The sequence below is a fragment of the Leptinotarsa decemlineata genome, unplaced genomic scaffold (assembly GCF_025532065.1).
Source record: "Leptinotarsa decemlineata unplaced genomic scaffold, Ldec_3_MD MMD2_tig00000090_RagTag_RagTag, whole genome shotgun sequence".
NCBI classification, from domain to species: Eukaryota; Metazoa; Arthropoda; class Insecta; order Coleoptera; family Chrysomelidae; genus Leptinotarsa; species Leptinotarsa decemlineata.
Window position 1 is genome coordinate 4,657,328 of NW_027412541.1, and position 27,384 is coordinate 4,684,711.

At 34.4% G+C, this 27,384-nt stretch overlaps 2 protein-coding genes across 2 annotated transcripts in view; both read left to right on the top strand.

Moving 5' to 3' along the window:
* The first annotated feature begins 454 nt into the window (after positions 1–454).
* LOC141481199 (uncharacterized) lies at positions 455–2,097 on the top strand. The gene is made up of 3 exons (XM_074172388.1): positions 455–967; positions 1,027–1,248; positions 1,306–2,097. The coding sequence occupies exons 1-3, from the start codon at positions 797–799 to the stop codon at positions 1,954–1,956; spliced, it is 1,044 nt and encodes a 347-aa protein (XP_074028489.1). The 5' UTR covers positions 455–796; the 3' UTR covers positions 1,957–2,097.
* Positions 2,098–2,299: 202 nt separating this feature from the next.
* Positions 2,300–27,384, top strand: part of spoon (A-kinase anchor protein spoonbill) — an 84,298-nt gene continuing 59,213 nt past the window's right edge. The window contains exon 1 of the mRNA XM_023173628.2: positions 2,300–2,480. The gene's annotated coding sequence lies outside the window, so the exon portion shown is untranslated. The remainder of the gene's footprint in view (positions 2,481–27,384) is intronic.

Consider the following 27,384-nt stretch of genomic DNA (forward strand, 5'->3'; position numbering starts at 1 on the left):
AGAATAATTAAAAAAAAATAGTTGAAAATAACAATTATATTAAGCAACAATAAACCTGAAATGAAATGATAGTGAAATAACCTACAAGTAAAAATATAATAATTGAATAAATAAATATTAAAGGAATGAAAAAAGAAAATAATAAAAAAATAAAAAGGTGTAGAGATTTATATAGTAGACAATGGAAGTCCGAACTAGTGAAATTCATCACGAAACATTGTCAATCACCTTCAAACAAAAGTATTATTATCATTACCGTAATATGCCGATAGTTTCGGGAGGACGCGCCTTTTATTATTACATATTAATATCGATGAAATATTATATCTCTATACTTATTATCCTATTTCCGACGAAGGCAAATCCAAAAATTCCAAAAGCATGCGTGACCCACGAATAGTAATTCATTTTTATATGTTAGATTACTATTTTTTAATGAAGCTGAAATAGTTATTTATGTATCAAGGGAATTAGGAGGGCCTTAATTACCGATGGCAAAGTTTGCGTCCCGAGGGCCTCTGGCCCGAGGGACAGCAATTGCCTGAGGTTATTAAGGCTCATTAATTCCCGTGGTACATAGATAATTTTATTTCTGACCGATTTCAATAAAATTTTGTTCATTTTTGAAACGGAAAATTGTACCAATTCATTACCTTCCCGGTATATTTGAATCAGGTACCGTTGATTATAGTAGAGTTTTCTTGTTGCTAGGTTGTTGCTATGTTACTTGTTTATAAACAGAACTTTGTTATCAAGCTGTGTTTGCGGTGAAAACGTGTTTTCTACCCCAAATATAATGGAGGATATTTTGAAAAAAGCTGAACAAGCAAGAGAATCATTAATTCCATCGAAAAGTGAAGCCGTATACCAAAAAGAATACAAGATATATCTGGACTGGCTGACACGGAAAAATGTTATGCCAAAAGATATCACTGAAACTGTATTTCTAGCATATTTTCAAGAACTGGTAAGGAATTTTCTATGTTTTTCGGTAGATTTGGTAGTAATTGTGTTTATTCGTTTCAGTCAGAAACGTATAGTCCGAATTCTTTATGGACTAAATGGTCAATGCTAAAATCGATGGTGACTATACATGAGAAACGAGATATCACCAAGTTCAATGAACTACAGGCTTTTTTGAAACGGAAGAGTAAGAGTTATAAGCCGAAAAAGTCTGCTGTTTCATCTCCTAAAGATGTTATCAGATTCCTAAAGGACGCTCCTAATGATATTCATTTATTGCATAAGGTAATTTTTTTCTTATTTTCCTTTTTGTGTGTATTTATTTTCTTTTTTTTGTTATAGGTTGTTTTGATTATGGGTTATTTTGGAGGATGCAGAAGTCAGGAACTTTTGAATATGAAGATATCGGATATAGAGGACCGGGATTCCGTTATGGTAGTGAACGTACCGGAAAGTAAAACTGGTGTATCGAAGAAATTTACAGTTGTGGATGAAAAAGAGTTCTCCGTTTTGCCTTTATTAAGACTTTATATTATGTCTTTGCGTCCTAAAGGTATTGAACGATTTTTTTTGAGCTTCCGACAAAATAAATGTACATCTCAGCCAATTGGAAAAAACATGTTTGGGAAAATCCCCAGCAAAATCACAATGTATTTAGGATTGCCAAACTCATCTTCCTATACGGGACATTGCCTTCGTCGCACTTCTGCTACTGCTCTAGCCAATGCAGGAGCAACTATGACTAACTTAAAAAGACACGGAGGTTGGAAAAGTTCCACGGTGGCGGAGGGGTATTTGGAGGATAGCATCGAATTGAGAAATAAAACGGCGCGTATGTTGTCTACTTTGTCATCAGAAGAGGCAGGTACCTCGACTGTAGTGAACAGAAGCTCCAGCCATACAAAAGAAGAAATTGTTTCCAGTGGCGGAAATAATTTTCAGGGAACATTTCAAAATTGTACATTTATTATTTGTAATGACGTGAATAAATAAAATATGGTTCAGTTTTCATTTCTATTTATTTTTACTTGTGAAAGGTAGAGGGAATTATAAAATCTATAATATCCCAAGGGAGTTATGACCCTCTTTATTGATAGCGTAACTATGACGATATAAGCTTATAATATCCCGGTCAGAAATAAATGTATTTATTTGTGGCCCTCTACTAATCAATGTATCAGTCTAGAATCTGTCTGAGACCACATGAGAAAATTGAACTTGGTGAAAAAAGGTAACTAGTGGTGTATTGAATTATATTCAGAAATTTCGCTACTAGCCGGTAGATGGCTGTCTTTCACTTCCACGTTAAAAACAGCAGCGCTGCGGCTCCTAATTTTTTGACGTGACGTGACGCCATGATACAAAGTTTCTAGACAACATTTTGAGCACGTGGAAATCACTCAAGAGTTTGTCTGATTTTTGTGGTGTATTACTAACTTTTTAGTGAATATTGTGTGAAAAACTGAAATATAGACACACTTTGTCTAATTAGCCCACATAGAAAAAACAAACCAAACGTAAGTGTTGAATCTTTTTATAAATATTTTTTTGTGCTTGGCAATCTGGTGAAGTATGGCCCGGCACACACATGTCGGTTTTTAATTTTATTTGAAGATTCCGTACATAGGAAACTTATCAAGTTTTTACTGAATTAACGTCCTAAACATTTTTGTTTCCCCAATTTTTTTCTCAAGATTGTGTCATTATAGACAACTTGAGATAACGAGATTTCAAAATTTGTATTGCAGCAAGGCACAGAAAACGTCATTGGAAAAATGTAATAATCGCAAATTGTTAAAATGTTGAGGTTAGTCTTATTTTTATTTGACCTATTTACCTATCTCTTTTTTCATTATATAGGTAGTTGAGAATTGCCTTTCAAAAATTACCAACTAGGCAAAAACATTTAAAGAATGTTTACACTCTAATATTTTTCAACAAATTGCGACATAATAAAAGTATCTACTTGATGTAACTTCAAGTTACAATTCTTAACAATTATAATCAATAAACCACAATATTTATATAGTTACAGGATTCTCACTATTTTAACTAAAAATAATCTTAGTTTCATCCTGTTCATGAATTTATGAAGAAATATTCAAAAACATTAAAAGGCCTAATCCTACATAGGTATATAATACCTGTTGATTTTTATAATAGACTACTTTCACTAGTTTTGATTCTTTTAAACTTTATTTTTATATTTTGAGTTAATGTATTCCTCATAATGATTGATGGAAGGTGAATAGACCCTATTTGATTTATATTCATGCCCTATTTACCCAAGAATAAAAATTGTTATCTAGGAAAAACATCAACATTTCCCACACAAATTAGTAAATATGTGGGTATCTAGGTGATCTTTCCTTTCAAAATTTGTCCTTACTTTTTTCAGGAAATGGTTTAAAATAGATCAAAATTATTGAGGATACCTCACCATGGTTACCATTTGAAATCATTGCGTTGATTTCCAAAAAATTACATTATTTTGTCATTGTAAAACACATCAGTATATACAGTGAAATCCTGTTATTATGATTGTAATGTTTAAAGAGCTGGACCTTGGAGATGAATAAATACTTATACAATATTTATATTCAGAGAGAATATGTACAGAGTGGGACACTTTTGAAGGAAAACTCCTGATTTCAAACTAGAAGGATGAAAACTCATGGCTGTGTCAAATTTTATGACAAACTTGATGCTGAAAGCCGCATATCGATGTCTATCATCGTTTCGGAGTTACAGCATGTGTTTTGAAAATGTACATTTCTAAAGTAATTTTTTATGTAGAATTCAATGGTGTAAAAACCTTTTTTTTTTTTCAAATGATATATCAATAATTATTGATGAAAAACTATTTTTTTAATGAGACACCTAGTGTATTCCTACATATTTCAATAGAGCTATAAATTACCTTTCCAAAAATGTAGCGCACTTGATGTTTTCTAGAGTCATCTTTGAAATACAGAGAAAGCTTTCAGATTTTTTTTATATAGATTTTGAAACGAACACTTTGATCAAGTAGGCTTTGGACGATACGGCGATAAAGCAAAATGCAAATCTTCTGGTAGGTGTCAAATTTTGATTTAAGCAGTTAAAACTTGAATTGAAGGGGTTATATTTTTAAGAGTGATTAATTTTTGGGAAAGAAAGTTTTTGGCTTTCTACTACTCCAACTTGATACACAAAAATGTGGGAATCTGATTTTATTCCATATCGAATTTTTAGAATACAAACTGTTGTGTATGAAAGTTGCTTCTTTGCATGATCTACACATCCATGTATAGAGTTACTTATTTTCAAATTGATTACTTCCTTTCTTTGGAAGATTCCCACATTTTTTTTATCAAGATGGAGTAGTAGAAAGCCAAAAACTTTCTTTTCCAAAAATTTTTCATTCCTAAAAATATAACCCCTTCAATTCAAATAAGATTCCTCTTCGCTGGGATTTAATCAAATAGGTGAAAGAATGTCATTACGATGTCATCGATGACAAAACTAGATCAAAATTATTCCGTGACATAAAAAATCGTAATTCATGAATGAATTGTGTTTATTTTCTATAATGTTATCCATATTGGTACTGAAGAGCCTTAAGGCAAGTGTCTTACGACGAAACCAGTGAGGATGACAGTGTTCCATGTAAGCGCAATGTGTTACCATTCATTTAAAATAGAACGCCTGTGAATGATATCTGATTTTATTCCATAGCTAATGTTTGGAATACAAACTGAGTAGAGAAAAATATCTTCTGTATAATTCAGTGTTCATATAAAAGTATTTGTTCCAAAATAATTTTTTTCTTTCGTGTAATTCAATATTTATATGAAAGTAGCTCTTTCAAGAGGGCTTTCTTCCAGTTGTGTATGAAAGTTGCTTCTTTGCATGATCTATACATCCATGTATAGAGTTACTTATTTTAGAATTGATTACTTCCTTCCTTTCTTTGGAAGATCCCCACATTTTTTTTTGTATCAAGATGGAGTAGTAGAAAGCGAAAAAACTTTCTTTCCCAGTAAAAACTCTCTTCAATTAGTGGTTTTTGTTCAATTTTCAAACACATTTGCAATGACATATGATTATGAAAAATATAATATGATAGTCTGTTTTATACAAACCGGGGAAAATGCAGAAGCAACAAGCAATTTGTATCACGAGAGTATTCAGAGAGAAGACAACCATTTAGAGACATTTTCGCAAAATTGCGACATAACCTAATTGATGGCGGACAATTTGAAAAGAAAAGGCCAAAATTGTATGAATCGAGGAGTTGGAAAAAATAGTCGTTTTTTGAGCTGTTGAAAATAATCACAAAACATCAAATCGAAATTTGAAACTATCAACAGGCCTACCAAGAACTAACGTTAGGAGGATTTTGAAAAAACACAATTGAAAAAACACAATTGCCACTAATGGAACTCAGGAAAATATATTTTCCACAAGACGGGACATCGCCTCACAACACTGCAATTATCACCATTTTTGGCTACAAATGTTGGTAATGATTGGATAGCCAATCAAGGACCCAATCGTTGGCCGGCCAGGTCAGAGGACCTATCGCCAATGGACTTTTACCTCGGAGGAAGGTTTAAATATCTTATTTTTAAATTGCCTATCAATTCTAGATATGAATTGGAAGCGGTAGTGATGCAAACGTTCAGAAAAGGTGTCTCTTGTGTGTAAGCGAAACTGGTAAACATTTCGGACATCTTCTCTGAAGAAATATATTCTATTGTTTGTTCTTTATAATTATAATTATTAGTAGTAAATTGTTGTCAGTTTCATTGAAACTATTCATTTTAGTTACTGCTGTGAAAAGCTTTCTCAACATTTAACTGCTACTACTGAACAATTTCTTTCTGTTTTATCGCCGCGTCGTCCAAAACCTATAATAGGGGAGCCCACGATGCAAAATAGGGATTTACTCGAGCGTCATAGACATATATAAGGTTGCAAACTTAGATGATAAGAAGAAAAAAAAAGTTATATAATATATACCTTTTCATCGGTGGGGGAAGCGGCTATAGAATTTTTAAATATGTACAAAAATACTGTTGCATGGGCATACTCGAGCGCGTCAGATATTAAAAATGTTCGTATGTTAATCTGATCGTTTGCATGATGCGGGTGGTTGTACTTAAGGGTTTAAAGTGAAAAGAAAAAAAACGAGCGCGTCAGATTTTCTAAGGGGGTGGTGCACCAAAAAACAGCTCTCATTCATTAATCTGACGATTTCGATCTGACGCAAACTCGCGGCCATTATTATAATGTACAAAAAATTCGCCATTTTGGAAAACTCAAACGCGTCAGATTAAGATATTAGGGTTCATCTTTGTGTTCTAGACGTGCTGTCTCATAATCTGACGATTATCTAGAGGGATTCGCCTGATCTGACAAAAAAATTATAGTTTTTCCAATTTTTTTAAATCATTGAACTTAATTGTGGAATTGGCCGCGGTGTGCCCGACTCACGATCGGAAGGCCGTGGGTTCCATTGCCGCCTCGACCAGATATTTTTCTCGAGAGAATTTATCTGGTTGAAGCTGGGATGGTTCTGCAACCGTGTTAGGAATCACACGTTAAAAGGTGAGACCTCGTTAGTCCTTAGCTCGAACAAGTATCTCAACTTCTGAGACTTGTCGTTCGTATGGGGGCGACAGCTGATTAACGGAAAAACATATTTTTAATTAATAGAAAAGCTCAGGTAATAACATGCAAATAAATAAGTGTGTGTTTTTGAAATAGAATACTTGTATTTATGAGAAAATAATTTTTAAAATTGCTCAAAAAAATTTAATTTTTTGTTATCAATTGATTAATTAATCATCATCTTCATCACGAACGAGTATCTGTGATCAGCTGTGATGGCGTTATGGCAACAGAATTCAGAGTGGGGACGGAGTGAGAGATTAATAGATAGAGAAAAAGTGAAAGAGGAATAGAAACGCGGAGGGAAATATACGTATCATACAGCTGCACGCCTTAAACTTCATCGACGAATTTTTATTATTTCGGTTTCGTCAGAATATATATTTTTCGTTATCCTTGGATTATTTCCTTCAAAATTAAAAAAAAATTACCTACGCTCGAGACTGTCGAAATGACGTTATTTTTTTACAACGTGGCTGCCCTCCCCTTTCTTTACGTCACTATCAAATCGTCAGATTACTGGAATATACACTTTTTAGCATGTAATTAACTCACCCTACCTTAATCTGACGCGCTCAAGAATTTCTGATGATCAATTTTTTTTTACTAATTTGTTCCTTCGCGGGCGGCCTTATATATGAGGTTCATATTTGGTGGAGGTACTTAACCGAGTACAAGGTATCCCCCTGTATATCAATCTGCCGCGCTTTAATAAATCCTGAAATCCCCGCTTGGGCTCCCCTATGGACTACTCGATTAAAGTGTGCGTTTCAAAGTCTATATTAGAAAACTTAAAAACTGTATTTTAAAGATGACTCTAGCTAAACATCAAGTATGACACATTTTTGGAAAGATAATTTCAAGCTCTATTGAAATATGCAGAAATATACTAGGTGTCTCATAAAAAATATATTTCCATCAAAAACTATTGATATCTCATTAGAAAAAATAAGTTTTTTACACTATTGAATTCTACGTATAAAAGTTCTTTGAACATGTTTTCATAAAAACGAAAAATTTGTGACAACCATTAAGTTTGTTATAAAATTTGACCCTCAGACACAACCATCAGTTTTCATCTATCTACTTTGATAATAGGAGTTAGTGTCCAATTTGGTCCACTGTATACGGTATTTTAAAGTTTAAAATTTTTAAAATGTCAAGTCTGATATCGCTGAAGAAACTACTGAAAAAACTGCATCTTGATATTGATGAACATTCACAAAATTCAAATTGAAGCAAATTCTTTATTGTCCATTGATGAAATCGTGCTGGAGTGTCTCCTTCAAGTATCTATGGAGTTGTAAGAGAATATGAACAAAAACATTATTTTTCAACTCCAAAACCATATGCCTCAGGAAATAAAATTATTGATAAGGTAGACGATTCTGATTGAAACGCCATTAAAAGGAAAGTACATCTTTTTTTTCGAAATGAACTGCTAACAATAGATTCAGTTCTAAAAGTTGTAAATGATGATCTCAATCTACCAAATTTAAAAGGTCAACATTCTACAAACTATTAAAAAAAATCAGTTCTAAATTTGAAAAAGAGGGAGAAATAGTTTGTTGCTCGAGAAACCAGAAATGGTATTGTGGAGATGACAATATTTAATGGATGAAACGTGGATAAATGCAGGCTATACACTAAGTCCAAAATTCGGGTTGACAAATCAATAACTTCTTCAGGATAAGCCTTTTCAAATGGTCTCTTAACTGGCTTGAAAAACCCTTCAGGTAGGAATCACCTTATTATACTCTCAAGAAACGGCGTACGTTTGTGAACAAGCTAACTTGTTATTGTTATGTGATGTTATTCGTAGAAAAAGAAACGCTTCTCCTATTTCAACTGAAACAAAAATTCCTTTTAAGGAAAAAGGAAAAGTTTGATAGTATTTCACATAGAAAGAGAAACTGATTCTGTCTCCAACGCCTTGTGGGCCTTCGAGTCGGGAGACGAGAGACTATCATGAGGAAATGTATGGCATATCTTTTGAGAATTGGTTTTAGAACATAGTTCCGAAACTAGAAGAGAATTGTGTTATTGTTTTAGACAACGCTCCATAGCATTCCAGAAAAGCTGAAAACATTTCTACTACAGTCACAAAAAAAAATTGTAATTCAAGACTGGATGCGTTTGAAAGTATACTACTCGAGGATAACATGGTAAAAGCAGAATTTTCAAGGATAATAAGTCTTTGCCACTGCGAGCTCAATCCAATGAAGATAATTTGGGAGGGCATAAAACTATATTGCCAGTATACTACTTTCAAGTGTGATCTTAAAAAAGTTTTTAGTGGAGATCTGTTTCGTCTATTACCGCTGAAAAATGGAATAATTGCGTAGGCATGTGAAAGATGAAGTAGAAAAGAAAATATTGAGATTAGACCATCTAATTGATGATTTGGTTGACAGAAATTCGTTGATAATTAATCTTAGTGAAGATTCTTCTAGTAGCAGTTCTTCATATTCAGTAATTGTTCTAAAATGAAGGATTTTTATTATTTTATTATTATTTTTTTAATGTTTACGCTAAAATCTCATTTTGAAATCAAGAACTGTTTACTCGTTTGTCCTGCTGAAATAAAATTACCCCATTGTTTGTAGTACATTTCATGTTGAATACACAAAATTGTTTTTGCTTTCTTCATCAGTTGAACTTTGAATAATTTTCCTTCACCCAAGCGTATATTAATAAAAAAAAAATTCGGTCGTTCCTTAGTGCGACTCTGTACAAGCAGCCTTGTCTTGGGAGATCACGTGCACTTTGCATGATAATGTTTTAGAGCACTCCGTTGGTTGCATGGACAGAGTATAGTTTTCAAGCAGACTTCTCATGGAATAACCTTTGCCGTATTGAAAATCACACGATAGGATGTAAGGCATTAATTCTTAGCTCGCCCAAGTTTCTTGAGGGTTGCCGTTCGTATAGTGACGACAGTTTTAATCAAATATCGGTTCCATACTAGGTGAAAAACTTCATTAAGAAGTGGGCATAATCTAAAACACATGAGCAATCAACTAATTCCACCTAACTCTTGTGGACATAAAATACAAGGTGTAAAATAAATACAGGAATTGAATTAAAGTTTCTGATATTTTCATCGACCTCCTTTAATACTCATGTAAATGATTTGATGGTAAACTGCTTAAAAAGTACCTGCTTTTCTGTTGAGTCATATTCCGATCGCATCTCTTTTGAGTGAACAAATGAATATTCAGTAGATGGGTAATTCCAATAGTAAAACACTTCCAAGAATCAATTCCAATACAAAGATCAATTACCTGCTTTGTGTTAGTATTTTTATAACTTATACTACTCGACTATGCAGTGACTTTTATTTGTGTAGGAGTTTTGAATGCGAAAATAGAAACTATGAATCCGATTTGAATGAGTTCTTTTTTTAAACGTCCGTACTCTATTTTTGAAATGGAAACATACTATATTTGTGGTACGAGGTAACATTTGTCATTGTACAAGTACAGTTGTTCTATTTATTTTTTTACATACAGAAACAGCATTTAGATAATCAATACTATGAGTTTGACAGATTTTTTTTAATTTGTTGTCTTTTCATTTGTTGAATTATTATACATATGAAAGTGGAAAGTAAAATTCAGAAAACAGTAGAAAAAGCATTTTTTATAATAATGTGTCTCCTAAAATATGTTTTTTAAGTTTACAGTTACTGCTCAAATTAGGCGATAAATGGGCTTCATCTGTACGGAGTACTTATGCTTAACTTATTTACGTATTAGATATACCGCGAGAAAAAGGGATGTTCTTCAACTCGAAAGCTGTGATTTAGCTTTTAAAAATGTTTTGTATGAATCATTTTTGAATTCCAAATCTCATACTATGTTAATTTTGTGAAGTATTTATAACTATTGTAGATAATATTTTTTATTTTCTTTGGACCAAAACAAGAAAACATGAATTTGTGATTTTGAATAATACGACAAATTTGCGCAATTCAAATTTTGGCATCATCCACAATAGTTATGGTTTTCCCATATTATGGAATATTTGATTTACAGTTTCTGAAAAACACGTTCTCATTGGCATTTTTGACATGTAATCCCAACTCAGTTTTTCCAAATGAACCTTGTATATTATTTAATTTTTGCATTTATCTTACCAATGTGAATGAGTTTCATTGATTGAATTATTATGAATTTTCAAATTTAATGGAAAAAATAAATTGCAACCATCTTTTGGCAGCATCCTAAAATATAAGTGTCGGGACTGGTGATAGTTGAATTATTAATCAGGCGGACACAGCGTTCACAAACAATAAAATTTATTAATAACACATACAAAACGACAAACAGAAAAATAACATTTATCATCATTATCATCGACTTACTCTTGAGAAATCACCACTGGAATTACACGTTAAAAGGCAAGACCTCCTTAGTCCTTAGCTCGCACAAGTTTCTCAACTTCTGAGAGTTGTCGTTCGTATGGGGGCGACAGCTGATTAATGGAAAAACAGATTTTAAAACAGTTTTTTTTGAATTATTGTCAAGGTCATAAATATATTTACAAAAGATCAACCACTTAGGCCCTTGTCTCAGTATATAAAACTCTTAACAATGAGTACCTACTCGAAACATCCCAAGCGGCGCCTGTTCTGAATATTCATGTTTTTCGGCAATAACCTTTCGGTTCAAGAGAAGAAAGCCTTTCAATGATATGCGATGAAAAAAAATACAAAAAGAATTAACATGAAAAACCCAAGCAGATGGATATTTTGTACGACATCTCGATAATAGATTTCAACTAAATAGTTGTAGGAAACACCCTACATAAGCATTTCGTAAAATATTGACATGTTTTTGATTTTGTGAAAGATGCATAATCCCACTTATTAATATGTAAGAAAAAAACAACTGGGTAAATATGTTCGAATTTTTGAATGAAGATGTAACGAGGAATGAGTGGAAGATGAACATGAACTTCATTCAAAAAATGGAAAATGTCTTCTTAGTAGGTGCTCGAGTACACCGACCCTTTTATATTTTTGTTTTCTTAAATTGAAAGGGGTTCTTTTGAAAGTATTTTTCATTCGTGTAATTCAATGTTTATATGAAAGTAGCTGTTTCAGGAAGGCTTTTTCTTCCAGTTTGTGTCTGAAAGTTACTTCTTTTTCTTTGCGTGATCTGCGCATCTTTGTATAGAGTTAATTTTTTTAATTTGATTGCTTTCTTTCTTGGGAAGATTTCCTCAATTCTTTGTATAAATATGGAGAAGTAGAAAGCAAAAACCTCTTTCTTCCCAATTTTTGTTTTCATTGTTTAAATTCCTGAGTACTTCACAGCACAGCGTTCTTCATCAATTTTCCCATAAAAAAGTCAAGGGGAGTAAGTGAGGAGATATAGGAGGTCCTAAAGATGATATATCCATCTACAGTTACTACATGGCCAGAAAAGTCTCGAGCCTAACACATAGATGGCGCTAGTCTAATTGCATTCACCGCTTTTTTCAGTAGGCACTAACCTTCGAAAGAAAGCTGTTGAAATGTCATGATATTTCACTCATAAGTTTGTGAGTTATTGCTAAGAGTGGCACAATTTTTGTTATTTTCGAAACAGTGAATCAAAAACAATTTGTTTAAATTTCACACTGATTCTTGATAGGAAAAAATGTCGTTCAAGCGAAGCAATGACTTGGAAAGTGTTATAAAAGACTCCGCTTCATTAAAAACAATAATTAAACGTTGGTTTGCTGACTTGAAACGTGATCGTAGAGACACAGATGATGCAGAACGCAGTGGACGTCCGAATGAGACAGTAACCCCAGAAAACATAAAAACAATCAACAAAATCGTTTTCAATGATCGAAAATTTAAGTTGCGTGAGTTAGCTGACATTGTAAAGAAAGAACATGACCTCAAAAAAATGCTCAACGATAAGAAATTTCGCTCGAATGTCAAATAAAAATCAAATCAAAATGTACTTTATTGCCGAAGATGAAATATCATTGACAAAGTGTTACTATTCTAAGAAATATAAGATACACAACTTGATAGATATCATAGTCAAAGTGTTATTATTTTGAAGAATATAAGTTATACAAATTGAAAGTAGTATTTGAAATTTGAACATTTGGTGATTTCAGAATTTTGGGATGAAAAAGTAGTCAGAAAGTAATATGTATGCTACATAATGAAATAAATAATAATAATGAATATTCTCATGCAACAGATAAATGTAAGTATGAGAATGTAAAAACTATAAAGCATAAAAATATAAAAGTGAATGCATAGAAAATAAAAGTATCAACTTCGTAAACTTTCTCAACTATACAGTTCAGAGCTAAATGTAAACATCGAACAAAAAGTTAATAAAGTCACATATTTTAAATACCACTAGGTACTGAAACACAATAATTAAAATTGATTGTTTATATAATTTAAATATCTGTCTGAATAGAATTCGTCTAAAGAATAAAAGGCCTTTGAAATCAGAAGCTTTTTTACAGACTTTCTAAATTTAGTGGTACATGTTATGCCTTTGATCTCAATTGGCAAATGGGTAAACATTTTCTTTTCATTATATATGAAAGAACTCTCTATTTTTGATGATATTGGAATCGGTAAACCTATATTAAGCTTATTTCTGGTATTTCGTCGTGGTGAAGTGAAAATTTTCGTCCTATATTTTTTTGCATCAGACATACCATTTCCAATGTAAGTATGGAAGGTAAGGTCAAGATTTTATGCCTTCTGAATAAAGGTCGACAGGAATCCCTGAATCCAACTCTACACATATTTCTAACTCCTCTTTTTTGTACTACAAACACCATATCAAACACGTATTGGCAACACGTTCCCCAAAAACAGATACCGTATCTCAGATGGGAATCAGTGAGAACAAAGTATACATTTTTTGCCATATTATTGCCCAATTCATTTGCTGATACTCTGACTGCAAATCATCCTGATGACATTTTTTTACATAGGTTATTTATGTGACCTTCAAAATCCAAATTTTTATCAATTTGTTATCACAGAAATTTTGCTGACATTTTGTTTTCTATTAATTGAGTACCCAGGTAGATATCTACTGTGGAGCACTTGAGGGTGATGATCCTAGTTATTGAGATATTAAATGACAAGAGATTAGCATCACACCAGTCTTTTATTTTTATAATATCCATGCTGATCAAATCATGCGGTTCCCTTTCATTCTTGCAATGCCAAAATAAAGTAGTGTCATCAGCGAATTGGGTTATTTCTGAAGAGGTTATTGCTGAAACTGAGGCCTATTTTGAGACAAAAGAAATGTTAGAGCGGCGCTGGAATTATTGTGTGGAGATGACATTGATGAATAAAGGTTATCCTCACTTGTCCGCCACAGCACAGCACGGCGCTGTCCGTCGCTTAATGGCGACGGGTAGTAGCATCGCCCACTTGTCCAGCTACAACCAGCGTACTGAAGATGCCATTTGTTTGAGACCATGACCATGTTTAGAGATTTGAAGAGAATTTCACTTGACATCGAGCTGTGACAGAAACATGTCTATCACTAGCAGTTCTGGCGAAGAAGTCGTCATTATAGTGGCCGCGTGGTTGAATATAGAAGAAAATAGTCACAAAAAAGAATGTTGTGGGTCCATCCCATTAATCAAAAGAGGGCAAATCTGGTAGAGTCTCATCATCTTTTCAACTATCTGAAAGAAGACAAGGAGAAATTTTTCCAGTATTTCCGAATGACTTCAGGCAAATTTGCAGAACTTCTGGATATTCTAGAGCCTGCCTTAACAAGCAACTCAATTTTTTTTCGTCCATTTTCATAGGTACCGTTTGCCACTGTGCTATCACTGTGCTATCAACAGAAACTTCCCAGGCACTTTTGGACAAATTGATGCTGGGATGCGTTCCATTATTTGCCGGACAGGATCGGAGAGCTGGAATCCTTTCCGGCATCGGACGCTCTTGGCTGTGCCGTGCCGGGCATAGTGAGCGTTTATCCATTCATTTTCATTGTTCCAATCCTATCCGTATTTTGACAGGACGGTCCGTGCTGTGCTGTGCCGGACAAGTGGGCGACAAGCTTAACACCAATTTTGAACAAAAAACGCGTTTTCTTTCTTAGGCCCGGGACTTTTCAACCCATGTGCTCATATAGTTTGCACATTCCAGAATTGGCAACGTTGGATTTATAGGACCATAACAAGAAAATTTTTCACATTCTGTCGAAAATAATTGATGTATCTACCACCGACAAAAAAGTCTTTCCTCTGAATTCCCTACTAATGTTTCATTAAAACATATATTAATTTATGTAGACGGGTTTGTAACCGTTTTCACTCACAATAATTGAACTTTATATTCTTGATTAATTGATTTCAAAGTTATGTGCTTATGGTTCTTAACGTCGTTTTCTAATTAGATTTCGAAATAAAATCCAACACGTAGTGTATCATAAAAAAGGTAGGTTTTTGCCCTTTTAAACAAAAATTCTCTTCCCATTGAAAATTTAGGAGTTGGAAGATACCCCCGTTGAAATACTAATAACAGTAGACTCACATCACTACTGTCTAGCAAAATACAATGTTGATTCCATCTGTCTGTACTTCTAGGAACCCCGTCGTAGGAATCACACGTTAAAAGACCTCGTTAGTCCTTAGCTCGCACAAGTTTCGATTTCTTAGGGTTGTCGTTCGTAGGGGTGCGGTAGCTGGTTAACGGAAAAACACATATACTTGAAAAATTAATAAGCTTTCATTTTCTGTTCCATTTGTGTTTCGTGAATACTGATGTTATAGTGGTGACCGCGTTGTCACAAATGTTCATAAGCTAAACGTTCTTTTTAATATTCAGCACATCTGCTAGTTACAACAGTTTCATTGAGGACTATTAGTATTTTATAGTTGCCATATAAAACTTCTGGGTTTGGACTCCTTAACAAAATATTTTACCCATTTTTGGGTATTGATATTGTAGGAATATATTTCTAACATAATGGAGCCTAACCTTATAACAGGCAATAGTAAAAGATTTTTTAAATCAACGTTCCATCATTAGATAGGTAAAGGTGGACCTCATAATTGGCCTGCAAGTCCTCCCGACTTCAACACAGTCGACTACGATGTTTGGGGCTATTATAATTGAATGATCATATGCAGAGACTTGACTGTCGGAAGACAGTGTGTGTCGCCTCTGTTTGGAAAATGATGAAACAGCAGAGCACGTACTTTGTGTCTGTCCCGCTGGGGACCGAATTAGGTTTTATGAATTCGGCAGAGCCCTATTCTTACCATCTGACCTGAAAGACCACTCACCCATACAATCTTATCGGCTTTGTTAAGAAGTCGGGTTTATTTTGTCGAGTGTGAATAGGCGTGAGCCACAATAAACCCTTGCAGATTGCGGTGGAAGGTCGAATGACCCACTCACTTTGGACTTAACCTAACCTATTAAAATTATGCTCCACATTCAGTGGGGTCGTAAGTTTGTCATTGAAATTAGCTTTTTGTGACAAATACGTTCTGCGTAAGATTATTAACTACAAATTAAGAAAAAAATAAGAACGAATAAATTCATCGGTTACAACTTGAACATTTATTAATAATTTAAAAAATACTGTATTTTTAAAAGATTTGTATTTGAATCAAAACTTCTTAGGCTTTTCTTTTCAAAGAGAATCATATTTGTAATTTTTTTCAGGTTCGGACCTGGATTTAAATTTTTGCTGATATTGAGGTTCATATAAAATATTAGAATTGAATAGAATTGATAAATCACACATCTTGTTTAGTAAGAACCTTAGACCCATTAAATGTAGATTATTTAGAACCTCCTTGGCGTCCTTTATATACACATAATGTGCATTATCTAATAGAACTCTGTATAATACGTTTCCCGTCTAATCAGCAATTATTGTAAGGGCCAGGATATCAATGTAATATTTTGTCAGTTATTTGACTAACCGTTGTATCTCAAGGAAATATTTTTTCAACCCTTGGGCTAACTATAAATCAGTAAAATGCATTTTTTCACGGACGCTGGATACGGAAAATCAATTCGAATCCGAAAGAAAGTTCTGTGGCATTTCAAGATTTCACACACAAGTAATGACTGGTTGATATGGCAAGCAATATCCACCTTTCCCACCCAGTTGCTTCCGAAAAGTTTACTGAATATAATAAACTTTTAATTATTACATCGCCAATGCTCTTATACAGTCTATAAGCACAAAATAACGAGTGACCGCCTTTCATGAGGTAACTGAACTCAATTCAACTAAGAGACATCCGAATTCCGTACAGACAGCATTCTCTCTACCTTTCTCGACCGTCTGTTAACATGTTCAAGCGAAGGGCCGGCCGGCCGTCAATAATTATATTATTGTTCAGATCTACGGTTCACCTGAAAAGGTCTATACAGAATACAATTTCAATGAAATACCGATGTTTCCTAAAACACATGAATAGAAAAATATTTTTCATTTATTATTATCTGATAATTATTTATTTTATAAAGAAATTGTACTGTTTGAAACGTTAAAAGATTGAGAGAGTCTATGTGACGTCAGAAAGCCCACATTAACTCTTACTGGCTTCAGAATCATCATGAAATTTTAACCCAAGTGGAACCCAAATTTTTTTCTCACTCTAATTATATGATAATTATATGACTTTGAAAAAAAGTCAATATAATAATAAAATGATACTTTTAATTAGAAAGTGAAGTGAAATATAGGAAAGATGAACTAATGTGAGTGATAAGTTTGAAAACAGGTTTTTTCCTTCCCTAAACTAAGAGGAACGCCGCATGTGTAGCACTTCCAATCGGTACGCACGGGGTGTGCTATTGTGCTACATAGGAACGCCCTTCTAGAAGAAGACTTGACCCTGTTTGTGGATGCTAACGTTGAAGCCGTAAGTCCAGCTTCAATTGCTCTTCTAAATGCTTTCGAACTTGTTTTGGGTAAGTTCATTAGCTTGTAGAGACAATAAGAATTCACAACACAAGCATCGAGAAAATAGAAAAATATGCGATGCCACCATTTGTTACTTTGTCTATTGATTTTGTAACTGCTAAGTAACTGATCGAACTTATCAACCCCATTCATATTTGAGTTGTAGAGCTTGTGGACACGGCACCTTTACTACATTTCCGCTTCTCTCCCTACGATCTACTTCAGTGATGCTCTCTGGTTTGTGGTAGTTGGAAAGAAGATGAACAGATCTCTTATCCTACCATTTCATGGCAAGTAGTCCCCTGTCACTGGTGTACTAGTCAAATTCACCTCGGTTCAGTTGCTCATCTGTTTTGAAGATAGGCATGTGACGGCGTGAGATGTTCACAGTTCCAACAGTATGTATCCCTCTTTCTTTCAAATATTCCATGAGTTCAACACTATTGTTGTCGAAAAACAATAGGTGATTCTTTCCTGAAAAGCCCTCTGTCAGTTTCTTGACCACTCTGGACCTCAAACATTTTTCCACATCCCCTGTGGAGGGTTTTCCGATATAGATATCAAAGTTCAAGCAATACCCTGATTTATCACAGAGCATCCATACTTTGTACCCTCTCTTGATGGTTTTTTTGAGCATGTACTGCTTCATCGTACTCCTACCTTTGAATTTAATCATAGATGCATCTAGGGCTAATTCTTTACTGGGCAGCAGACACTCTTCAAATTTTTGCGTGAGGTGATCCAACATTGGGCGTACTTTATAAAGTGTATCATACAATGGTGAATCACGTGAGGGAATCATAGAATTATCGTTCATATGTAGATGTGGCAAGAGTCAACTGAATTTTTTCAAGGTCAAGATTGAACTTTGCAAGTATCATGAAGTTCTGGAGCACTTGCCCAGTAGTCCTTATAGCTTGGCTGCCGTTTTATTCCCGTCAATCAATCAAGTTCAAACCCAAGAACGCCTTCATTTCTTCAATATTTGTATTAGTAGAGCTTTTTCCTGTTGCCAAATGTTGTTTTGCAAATAGATTAGTATGAAATACTAAGTGATGGATGAAGTCATCTGTGAAAAATAACTGAAATAGTTGATATGGTGTCATATCAGTGGAATTCTTCAAAAACCTGGAACGCCATATTCAGCTACGAATAACGGTGTAGATGTTGGCCTATTCAATTTACCCCACACATGTGGCATACTTTTTTCCTTTATTTGTTTCTTCAGATTGGTGCGCAGCATGGATAAGGGCATATCGTCTTCAGAGTCCTCCTGTTGTAATTCATCTCCACTGTCCATCAACATTTCACCGGCAATTTCGTCATGATTATTATTTTCGTCTGAATCTATAGCATCAGATATAACTGACTCATTATCAGATGGTAAAGAGTCGACGTAAGCATCGTCCAGCAGTTCATCAAATTCCTTCGAGGTCATACCGACTAATCTGAATGATCTTTCTTCTTCATTATTTGCCAGTATCCTGAAAACCATCAGGTAATTTGAAGAATATTTTACGTTGCAGTGGAGCGGTAGTCCAAAAAAATTACCACCAAATCAAAATAATTTTTTCAAACTTCTGAGACAATTTTCAAACGAAGAATGGATTGTACTCACCAACAGTATAGTAAAGAACAATATATAAATATGTATATAACAAGTTGCGTTACTTCACTGAAAACTGTGTTTCGATGTAAACAGCGAACCTTACCTCCAATCCGCAGTTCGGGAGACTGAGTCTCGATAGGAAAACCAAGCTCGCGCTAAAATCATGATGTCACTAAGTCACGTAGCAACCTACGGAAGCATTGGTGATGGTGAACGACAAAATGAACCACCATTCCAGCTGAAAAAATGTTTACTGTAACTGGTCCAAATCGTGGACCACCGCGACAATTGGGATGTTTGTTATGTGGTTGAAATCATTGACCACCTAACCAATAAGAGTTAAAGCCGTGTAGGTCACTTTACTTCACTATCATTACCAGGATGATATATTTGCTTACCGTACGATATGAATGCAATGGAGATTCCTGACACCAAGTGTAGGACCTTCGACATAACACGACCCTATGGATGATTTTCTACCATATCCGGTAACTCCAAGGTATCAACGAGACACTGATTTTGAACTCTTAGCCTGAATGGTTGCTCAGTCTTCTTATTCTTATTGATATTATTGAATAACGTAACGGTAGTCTTTCTGTTATGTAGACACTCGTCCACGGTCTCTCAGTTGTCGGGGAAAGTGAAGAGTGTTTCTTATAGAGGTATAGAACTTTAAAATGAAATAAAACAAAGATGCATTTTTAAATTGACATGAAATTTACTTTATTCAAAAGATAATCTGGCATTATGACCGCCACGGTTGGATCGGACGTAGTCTAATCTGGAGGTCGAATTTTCGATTTATTTTTCCACATATCCCCACAGAAAATAGTTTAGCGGCGTTAAATCGCACGATCTTGGAGGCCAATTCCTGGGTCTGAAACGTGAAACTATGCCGTTACCAAACGTTTCCATCAATAAATCAATTGTGGCACGAGCTGTGTAACATTTTGCGCCGTCTTGTTGAAACCACAGCTCCTGTACAACATGGTTGTTCAGTTGATGAACGAAAAAAAAAGTCAGTAAGCATGGCTCTATAGCGGTCACAATTGACTTTAACGTTCTGACCAGCATCGTTTTTAAACAAGTACGGACCAATCATTCCACCAGCCCATAAAGCACACCAGTCAGTTATTCTGGATGTAACGGTGTCTCAACATACACTTGAGGATTATCATAACTCCAAATACGGCAGTTTATTGATCACAAAAATGATCTTCATCGCTAATCAAAATTCGCTTATGAAAATCGTATGAAGCCATACGATCACCTAGGAAGGTGATCGTATGGCTTCAATTTTTGCGTAAGCATGCAAACCAAGATCTTTTCGCTATATTTTCCATAAAGTGGATGGACACATATCCAATTCCTGTGCTCGATGGCGGAGCAGAGTAAACTTAGTGCGAAAGCGTTCCATAGGTAATCGAGTTAATTGCTCTGATGGACGGTTATGTTGACCGTAAAAGGGACGTCGTTAAAATCAACACGCTGAATGAGGTGACCAGAACTCTGTCACTGAAATGGGACTCGTTATGCAAAAAGAGCTACGGCTTTATGAAGATAACCGATGTACAGGGGTTCCTTTGGGAATATTGAAGACCTTGGCTTATTCAAGAAGTTACCTTTCATTTTCTTCGGTCAAGTGGGCTGAAATCAGAAACAGAAGGATGGCAAGGATGGTGTCCTCATCTTGGTTTACCATAGTCGAGGGATGGGCATAGGGCTTCCTGAAACTATATACAGGGGCTGCCGCGAGGAGTCAGAGTTCCTTATGCATTGGCTGTCCGGTATATGCGGCCTCTCTATACCAATCGGCACAACGGAGCATGACAAGTATTATATTACCATCTCCGGCACTCCTACGGTATAATTTCGGTTCGCCTCATTCGATTAGTAAGATTCGTAATTACACTTATAGAAATTCACGATTTGATCCTAAGTTAGGCTATCAAATAGTCTAAAAGTCAAAAACAATTTAGGTAAACAAAAAAAAATGTCTGTTTTTGCAAATATCTCAAAAAAGCAGAAACTTTCTTAAAAGTAATTACTTTTACTTTACTTGGATTATAATCCAACCTCTCGAAACTGTATTTATTGTCGGGTGAAAATATATGTATATCGCGCACGCGCGATTCAAAACAATAACTATGAATATTAGGCAGTGAATAAAAAACAGGCACTCGATGGCTAGTTGCATAAAGCAATAGACAATTAACGAGCTGACAACAAAATGTTATTTTCTCTTTCCTCACAATTATGCTTTTGTCCAATATTTTTTTCCTAGTTGAAGGTTTACTTAAAAGCCTTTTTCAAATTGAAAACCGTATATTCTTTGTAGACGTTATAAAAGATCTTCGCTGAAAAAATTGAAAAGAATCAATTTGCCATTGTTGAATAATAAAAGCTTGGAGGTGATTGACAATATTTCATGAAGAATTTCACTAGTTCGGACTTTCATTGTCTAATATATAAAATGATTTGAAATCCCTGAAACAACTAAAAAAGAAGAATTAAAAATAAATAGCTGTAACTAACAATTACATTAGGCAAAAAAAATCGTGAAATGAAATAATAGTGAAATAAAATACAAGTAAAAATAAAACAATTGAACAAAAAATAAAAACAATGAAATACAAAATGAAAATAAAGATAAAAATGAAAAGTTAAGAGACTTCAAGCCAAGTTAGTTCACGACGTTTCGATTGTTAGTATCCACAATCGTCTTCAGGTTTATTTTCATTTTGTATTTCTTTATTTTTATTTTTTGTTCAATTGTTTTAATTTTATTTGTATTTTAGTTCACTATTATTTCATTTCAGGTTTTTTTGTTCAATATAATTGTTATTTACAGCTATTTATTTTGATTCTTTTTTAGTTGTTTCAGGGATTTCAAATCATTTTATATATTAGACAATGGAAGTCCGAACTAGTGAAATTCAATAAAAGCTTGTTTGAAAGTGGTTGCCAATATTTCTTAGTTGATGTTATAAGTTCGGACTTCAATTGTCTAAAAAAGGTGTTAACATTCGACGTCTTCGGGTGATGACAGTGTCCCTCCCTGTGAATGATTTCAGCTGCGGACCACTTGGATTCTATGTTGGAGAAAAAGGTATGCCTAATTGAAGACCGAAAACAAGACAATCACAAAGCTACCAACGTCATCAACATAAGTTTTTGCCCGCTCTCGGATATAGTGGAATCCATGCTCAAAAATAATCGAAATTTGGCATTTGGCCAAGATCGGCGGCCACATTGGAGATAATGAATACAGTGGAATCCACCAGTTCCCTCATTGATCAGAGCGAGGCGGAACAATTCAGATGTAGAATCAGAAAGCATCCGGAACGAGAACCACTTTTATCCAACATCAGCTATGAAGAACGAAGAACAATAGAAATGCTACTGTTGTGATGGATACGTACGAGAAAAATATCAAAGACGTTCTTCAGAAAGGCAATACACGAATATTCCCAGAAAGGAAAGTGTATCAGACTTCGAAGAAATATCAACTCTTCTTCTTGGAAAAGGGAAGGTCACCGCTTACACCGCGTGTCAGTAATTCCTATACCTATATGGATCCACAAGAAGGATGTTCCGCTAAGACCGGTCATTAGTACCAGCCATTCACAACCTAACAGATTCCTACTTCTAATCTTTAAACTTTAAACCCCTCACAGGGTAAAATCTCATCCTTTGTGGAGAAGAATTCAAATCATTTTGTCGGGTTCCTCAAGGTAATGTACGTCATAGAACGAGATCAATTAGTCATTTTTCTGGAAGCACTTCTGGTCATACGAAGTCACCAATAGGAGTCGTTATGAAATGACTAGGCTGCTGTATCCGGAACTTTTACTTCCTATTGAGGAAGAAGCAAGACGAGGGACTGCCAATGGCATCACCACATACACCGGCTATAGCAACATATAAATGGAATGGTATATACATGAAATCACAAAAGTAAAATCACAAAGTAACTGATAACATGAACTGAAAAGCGACATGTAAATAATAACAAACGTTCAGGATATAAGAACATGGTCAATAAAATTAAATAAATCAATTTAAACTAAATTGAATCAAATCAATAAAATACCGTAGATATTACAGTTAGTCTTCTCAATTAAAATTATCATCGTAGAATTCTGCTAAGCTATAATAAGGTCTCACAGAAAGCAAGTCTTTCAACTCTTTCTTAAGAGCTCTAAGGTCATTTATGGTTCTTATAGCTTTAGGAAGGTGATTGAACATTTTGAGACCATTGTAAATGATGGAATCTTTAACTAGGGTCGAAGAAGGCAGCGGTAATTTAAAGCTGAATCTTTGCCTGGTTTGATACATTGGCGCGTCCAAGTTGTTAAACAATACCCTATTATTGAAGAGAAGGCAGATTGTCTCATATATAAATATAAATTCTGTTAGAGGCAAAAAGAGGCCGACAAGAGTCCCTAGGATTGGCTGTGCATAGTATTGCACGTTTTTGTATTAGTAATACTGGTTGAAGGCATGTGGTTGAACATACACCCCAAAAGCAAATACCATAACGGGGATTCAAAAAGGGAATGATAAACCATTCTAGCTTCTGCAGATCCGAGCTCAAATGCATAACATCCAGAGGAGAGCTTCGATTTCAAAGTACCTATATGTTTGTTGAATTTTAAATTATTGTCAATGAACAAGCCAAGGAATTTAGAAGTTGGTACGTTGTCAATTTGAATATTATTTAGATGTACGGCTGGAATCTGGCAACGATAGAATGCTACTTTTGTTTTTGATAAATTCAAGCTCAAGAGATTTGAGTCAAACCAGTCTTTCACTTTCGTGATGTCATTCTCAATAACTTCATACAACGTATGGTTATTAGGAGCATGCCATAAAATTGTCGTATCATCAACAAATAAATTAAATTTTCCTTGGATATTGATAGACGATAGGTCATTAATGTAAATTAGGAATAAAAATGGGCTCAGTACCGAACCTTGTGGGACGCCGCAAGTAATTTTACCTTCATTTGAGTATGAACTGGTTTTGACCATCTGGGTGCGATCTGCTAAGTATGACTCAAACCACTTGAGACTTATTCCAGTTATACCGTATCTATTGAGTTTCCGTAAAAGAACTTGACTGACAAATACTTTGTAGAAATCAGTAATGAACTCTTCAACTTTGATATGTGAAATATTTATTGGAGATATACCAGGTTTGCTATGTCTAGTTTGAGTATAAGATTGACGGAGCCGATGATCACCCATCCTAAAGCGTGGAGTATCATCATTTAGTATCAGATCTAAAATAGAAGAATAAAAAGTGCTTTTCTCCATCTCTCTCGGAAACAAAAAGTCGAAAAAAGAAAGATCAGATAGATATAAATAACGTCAACTATACTCAAATAGATAATATCAAGTTTTTAGGAGTAGTATTTGGTGAATAATATTGGTAGGTAGGTCCAATGTAGAGAGGTTTATTCAAACCTACACTGCAACCCGCGAGGGTTTATTGTAGCTCACACCTATTCAAACTGCCAAATAAGTCAAGCTTCTCAACGAAGCCGATTAGCTTATTTGGTGAGTGATCTTTCAGGTCAAATGACAATAATAATTTTCTGAAAGTTGAATACTATCATACCAAATACTCAAACAACTTAGATGGAGCTGTTGTAAAAAGGTAACATCAAGCTGTTTACATAAACAGCTCAGAAGGTTAATTTTGAAATAATCATTTTTAGAAATGAAACAAGGGGGAACATAAATATTTACTTTTTTCTCGAGTTTTGCTTCTGAGTTTCTCCATCTTGACAGATCTGGGTGACTCTTCAAATCAATTTTTGATTTCTACACGTAAATTCTGAAGCGTGTAAGGTTCGGTGCCTCAAAGCAACAGTTTCTGCAAGCCCTCCCGTGCAATTGCACAAATTTTGTCCATGTAGGTGTTCAGATTATTCGAAAGAATCTCATAAGAGTATATTTTTTCGAGGAAAATATGGCGGAAAATGTGGATATAATCTTATTCGGCAGAATTGTAATGCTAAACGATTACAAACCGTGTGTCCTTGTGATTTGAATCGTGAAGTTTGTGTCAAAAATATGCCATGTAATTCGTGAACATGTTCTGTGTCCGTTTCTCCACATTTCGAAATTTCTATTTTGTTAATACATTCATAAATTCGAAAGGGCCTTATTCAATTGTTTTTATTCCTCAATGGTATCGAAATCAAACCTGTTGTTGGAAACGGATTTGGGAAAAGTTGAATTTTTGTAGTTGTTATAGTTCATTTTAAAATGGGAGGCACTAATAAAAGCTCATTATGTATGCAAAACCCTTACAGAATGGCTTCTCGTAAAATGCCTTGTTATTTTCTATTGAAAATGGGTATTTGTGCCTCGTTACAGGTAGGTATTCACATGACTTTATGATTCTGTCTATTATCACAATCGGGTATCTTGTCGCAAATGGTTAAAAATATTCGAAAGAAAAATTTTTTGACTGTATTACTATTGGTTCAATTATTTCATCAAAAATGTAGTCTTGATTTGGACATCTTTTTTTTCTTTCCTAATCACCTGATGAACACATTTTTTCCAGTAATCTTCAGTAACTTGCTTTGAAGCTAGCAACATCGCCTTTTAAATATACTCATATTTAGCTCTAAATATATATGAGGAGTTTCTTTCAAGGTATGTCCTAAAATGCATCTACAGGGTGTCAAAAGTACGAAAAAAATTTAGATTTTTTTTCTGCAAAACTCTTGCAGAAAAAAATGTCAAACTTGGTGCACTAATCAAGATTCATCAACGTGATAATTTGAAGTAATAATTTTTAATTTTCGTAAAGTGGCGTAATTACGATGGTATGTGGTCATATTTTTCCTCGTATTCTCTTTGGATAACTGAATTGACAAATGGGCATTTGACATCAGTTAGGCTCAATTTTTATTCATACTTTCGACATCCTGTATGTCAGGGCATGTATTTTAGGACATACCTTGATAGAAACTTTTCATCTCAAAATGAGGTGAAGAATCTGTAGTCGGAGTTTGTCGGTCTTATTCAATAGATAGAGTGATATTAACACCCTGCGACTTTTTTTTTAAGTGAAGGAAGCATTGAATGAAATGAACAATGTTTGATACAGTGGTAGCTGTAAAGGAAAAAGAGAAGGATACTATGAACCTGCTTTCAAAAAATGATTTAAATCGATGTTTTCAACAATGGAAAATTCGAATGGAGTGTAGGGATAGTGAAAGGGAGTATATTGAAGGTGAAAATTCAAAAGGAGTAGAAACATCATAAATTCTATTATTCATACCTTGAACATTTATTTATATATTGCTGTTTAAAAAGTTTCACGACATTGGAATAATTCATTTTGAGTCCACGCCTTTTGAAATTGGACTTAAATAACACGATAATTCAACCATCGGCTCATATGTCAATTTTCCAATTGGTATAAAAAACTTCGAAATTTCTGGTAAAATCGTTCGCACACAGCTACCCAAACTCCAAAATGGGTCAACACTCAAATTAGAAGAAATTTAATCCCGTGAGCCAGGTGTTTGGTTAATCTGTACGTCTGTTTTACAATAGAGAAATGACCCACCCTTCTTACCTGTGTTTCGACCGAACCTGGTTAGTAACGTGCAGTGTGTTGAATTGTGAGAATAGCTGAGAATATCGGTATGTAGATAATATTCCTCGATATCCAAAATTCAGTTTAAATGTGTTTTATATTTTCGAAACAAATACTTCCATATGAAGACGGAATTATACAAAACACTTTTCTCTACTCAATTTCTATTCCAAACATTCGTTATGGAATTGAATCAGATATGCCTCACAGGATTTCTACACAATATACTAAATGAATGGTAAAAAATTTCGCCGTAAGACACTTGCCTTAGGGCTCTTCAGTACCAATCTGGATGAAGTTATAAGAAAAAACACACAATTCAGTAATGAATTACAATTTTATCTCACGGAATGAATTTGATCTATTGTTGTCATCGATAACATCGTAATGGCATTCATTCGCTTATTTAATCAAATCCCAGCTAAAGGAATCTTGTTTAAATTGAAAGGGTTTTATTTTTAGGAGTGATTCATTTTGGGAATGTTTTTGGCATTCATTCTATTACTCCAACTTGATACAAAAATATGTGGGAATCTTCCAAAGAAATGACGGAAGCAATCAAAAAAGTTATTCTATACAAAGATTTGTAGATCATGCAAACAAGTA

Coding starts and splice junctions, on each gene's coding strand:
- LOC141481199 (XM_074172388.1), top strand. CDS start 797: ATGGAGGATATTTTGAAAAAAGCTGAACAAGCAAGAGAATCATTAATT. Junction 968..1,026: donor TAGCATATTTTCAAGAACTG/GTAAGGAATTTT, acceptor TATTCGTTTCAG/TCAGAAACGTATAGTCCGAA. Junction 1,249..1,305: donor ATATTCATTTATTGCATAAG/GTAATTTTTTTC, acceptor TTTTTGTTATAG/GTTGTTTTGATTATGGGTTA.